Consider the following 3,425-nt stretch of genomic DNA (forward strand, 5'->3'; position numbering starts at 1 on the left):
TTTGAGGCTTAAACTGTTTTCATATTTAAGACATATCAATAATATTAAATCACTATGAATTTACTAAAAGCAATCTATTATTCAGATTTTCACCTTTAAGAATTGCATTATTTATGGATCAAGAGACCCAGATCTTGCTAAATAACTTACTTCTAGTAAACTGTGCAAGAAGGAATGTCTTCGTGATAGATAATATATTCCAAAAAAAAGTTAAAGCCTCAAAATCAAATTTTAATTTTATAAATACTCACTTCACATACATAACTGATACCTTCAGTTTCTAATGCTGAATATTCAGAAGATAAGGAAACAAACAGAAACTGTACTTGCCTTTCCCTGAGAGACGCTCTATTTAGCACAGGGCTTGGACAATGCTTTCGCGCTGTTGAGGGTGCTGAATGGACTAGTAAGTTCCTCGCAGAACGCTGGGGCTTGTTACATGACCTTGGGCTCAAATATTCTTCACACCTGTCTAAAGAATCGTCAAAGTATCTCCCATGTGGTATCCTAATAACCTGTCCAAAACATTAAATGTACATGTCTATCTATACATGTAAAAATACTATATACTATGTATAAAATATGATAAAATTTTATTAACTCAAAAAGGTTTTGAGTAGGGATGGGTACGTATATAAGTGGTTGTATATAAAATAAAGATGACCTAAGCATAAACCAACTGATTGCTTAGTTTAGCTATGAGGTCAAGCAAAATGCAATTAAAATTTTCCCTATAACCTTAACTCATTGCTTCATTTATTCTGGGAATGAGCAGATAAATCAAGTTAGACAATTCTTGCTACAGAAAAACTTGTATTCTAGCAAAATTCTAGTAATGAGAAATAGCTTTGAGACATACACACTGAGCAACACAAATAGTCAAAGCATTTTAAAGAGCATTAAGTACCATCAGATGAAGTAAAGCAAGAGAGGAGGTGAGAAATTTTGATGGGGCAATGAGAGGCAGGTACAGGAAAAAAAAAAGACAGAAGGGATCCCACAGAGCACATCAACAGCCATGTTATGAATCAGTCCTAGATGCCCAGCAACAGATGGATGGATAAGTAAAGAAAATGTGGTGCACATACAAAATGAAGTTTTATTCAGCCATTAAGAAAAAATAACATTTTCAGGAAAGTGGATACAACTAGAGATTATCATGGTGAGTTCAATGGGTCAGACTCAGAAATGAATATCACATTTTCACTCATATGCAGGATCTAAATTTAAGTATAAAAGTGAAAGGGGGTCACCTCCCTTTATTTCCCTGGGCTGCACAGCCTCCAGTGTCCTGGTCCCAACACCTTCCTGGATAAGTCCAGTGAGCCTACCATACCTTGACTTCCCCAGCCTCTTTCGCACTCCCAGCTCCCCCACCACATCTCTCCTCCTAGCCTGGGTACAGGCCCATTTCTTGTCTTGGCACCCCAATCATTGGGACTAATCTCTCAGCCCAGAGTCACCACTGCTTCCTGATCTTTGCACCTGGATCAACCCAGGAACCCTCTGAGCCTGGTCCTACCTTCACCTCCCTTTACTTCCCTGGGTGTACAGCCTCCAGTGTCCTGGTCCAAGAACCTTCCCAGGGTAAGTCCAGTGCACCAAACGCACCTTGACTCCCCCAGCCTCTTTCACCCTCCCAGCTCTCCTGCCATGCCTCTCCTCCTAGCCTGGGTACAGGTCCATTTCTTGTCATGGCACCCCAGACACCAGGGCTAACCTCTTGGCCCAGAGCCACCACAGCTTCCTGATCCTTTGCATCAAGACCAACCCAGGTCCTCCTTGTGGCCCCCAGGAAACCTCTGGGCCTGGTACTGCCCTCACCTCCCTTTACTTGTATGGGTGGCTGGCCACCAGCTTCCTGAGACCAGTATCTATCCTGGGTCCTTCTCCCAGGCTAGCCCAGCCCCCCAAATTCTTGAGGTCAGCATCTTTCCTGGAGGGACCCAGACTTTTAGGAGAAAGCCTGAGAGCATCTGATCCTCATCTCGGGCCTCTGTGGGAAATCCTGAAGACAAAAGCAATTGGGCCACTCAAATATAAAATCAAAAGAGAGAACCTGAAGCCTAGACCAACCAGCTTTTCATGCCAAACAAGTAAAACACAAAGGTACATAAAGTTTACATAAAGAAGCAGATCTAAACTTGAAGGCTTGAGTCTCATGCAAGAATCAGAAACTAGGAAGGAAATTCACATGTTAAAGTCACAGAGGAAAAAATAACATGAAAAACCAAAACGATATATCACCCCCAAGCACCAGTAGTCTTCTAGAGGAGTACAATGAGAACTCCCTAGAGATAACACAGGACATGAAACTCAAAAGAACAGTTATAAACATGATAAAAGAATTCAGTGAATTTAAAGAACACACAAAGAAATCAAAGAACTGAAGGAAGATAGGGATAAACTTCTGAATGAATTCAAAAGAGATAGAAACATAAAAGAATACTCAGGCTGAAATGAAGAAGAAAGTGAAACAGTCAGTAAGCCAATTAGAAATGACAGGAGAAAGCCTCACCAATAAGATGAATGAAATGGAAAACAGAATATCAAGAATGGAAGATAAATTGGACGAATTAGACCACTCAAGCAAAGAATATGAAAAATTTAAGAAAACACAAGAATGAAATATGGAATAATTGTGTGACTCCATTAAAAAACCAAAATTACAAATCATAGGTATACAGGAAGGAGAAGAATCTAAAGATAATACTATGACACAGATTTTCAACAGGATTGTAGAAGAAAATTTCTCACAATTAAAAAAAGACATGCCCATACAAATAAAAGAATCATATAGAACACCAAATAGACAGGACCAGAAAAGAAACTCTCCACAGCGCATCGTAGTAAAAACACAAAATGTGCAAAACAAAGAGACAATACTGAAAGCTGCAAAAGAAAAACAACAAGTCACATATAAAGGAAAACCCATCAGGATTACAGCTGACTTTTCAGTGCAAACTATGAAAGCCAGAAGAGCCTGGACCAAAGTATTGCCAGTTCTAAATTACCACAGATGCCAACCCAGAATACTTTACCCATCCAAAATGTCTATTATAGTTGAAGGGAAAGGAAAATCTTCCATGATATAAATAGGCTGAAAGAATTCATGTGCACAAACCAGCCTTTCAGAGAGTTCCTGAAGCAATACAAAGAGCTGAAGAAAGGAACACAAGAAGTGATGTAAAGAAATTCAATGAAGGTATAACTGTGGAATTGCACAGCAGTATCAAGAATGTGAACAGAAATAAAAATGACAGGATTCAATACACACCTTTCATTAATAACTTTAAATATCAATGGACTGAACTCCACAGTCAAAACATACAGATAAGTTGAAAGGATTAAGAAAAAAAAAACATCTTTTTGTTGTCTGCAATAAACTCATTTCACTTTCAAGGACAGGCACTACAGTGAGGTGA

General features: G+C 39.1%; 1 protein-coding gene across 3 annotated transcripts in view; it reads right to left on the reverse strand.

The window, feature by feature from the left end:
* Window positions 1-3,425, reverse strand: part of LOC103750585 (spermatogenesis-associated protein 6) — a 60,514-nt gene that overhangs the window by 3,621 nt on the left and 53,468 nt on the right. For all 3 annotated transcript variants that reach the window (XM_029556434.1, XM_017803348.2, XM_029556435.1), the window contains one exon: window positions 331-515. In XM_029556434.1, coding sequence (XP_029412294.1) covers window positions 331-515 — 185 coding nt within the window. The remainder of the gene's footprint in view (window positions 1-330; window positions 516-3,425) is intronic.

Source organism: Nannospalax galili, unplaced genomic scaffold (genome assembly GCF_000622305.1).
Source record: "Nannospalax galili isolate Female #2095 unplaced genomic scaffold, S.galili_v1.0 scaffold1987, whole genome shotgun sequence".
Classification (NCBI taxonomy): Eukaryota; Metazoa; Chordata; class Mammalia; order Rodentia; family Spalacidae; genus Nannospalax; species Nannospalax galili.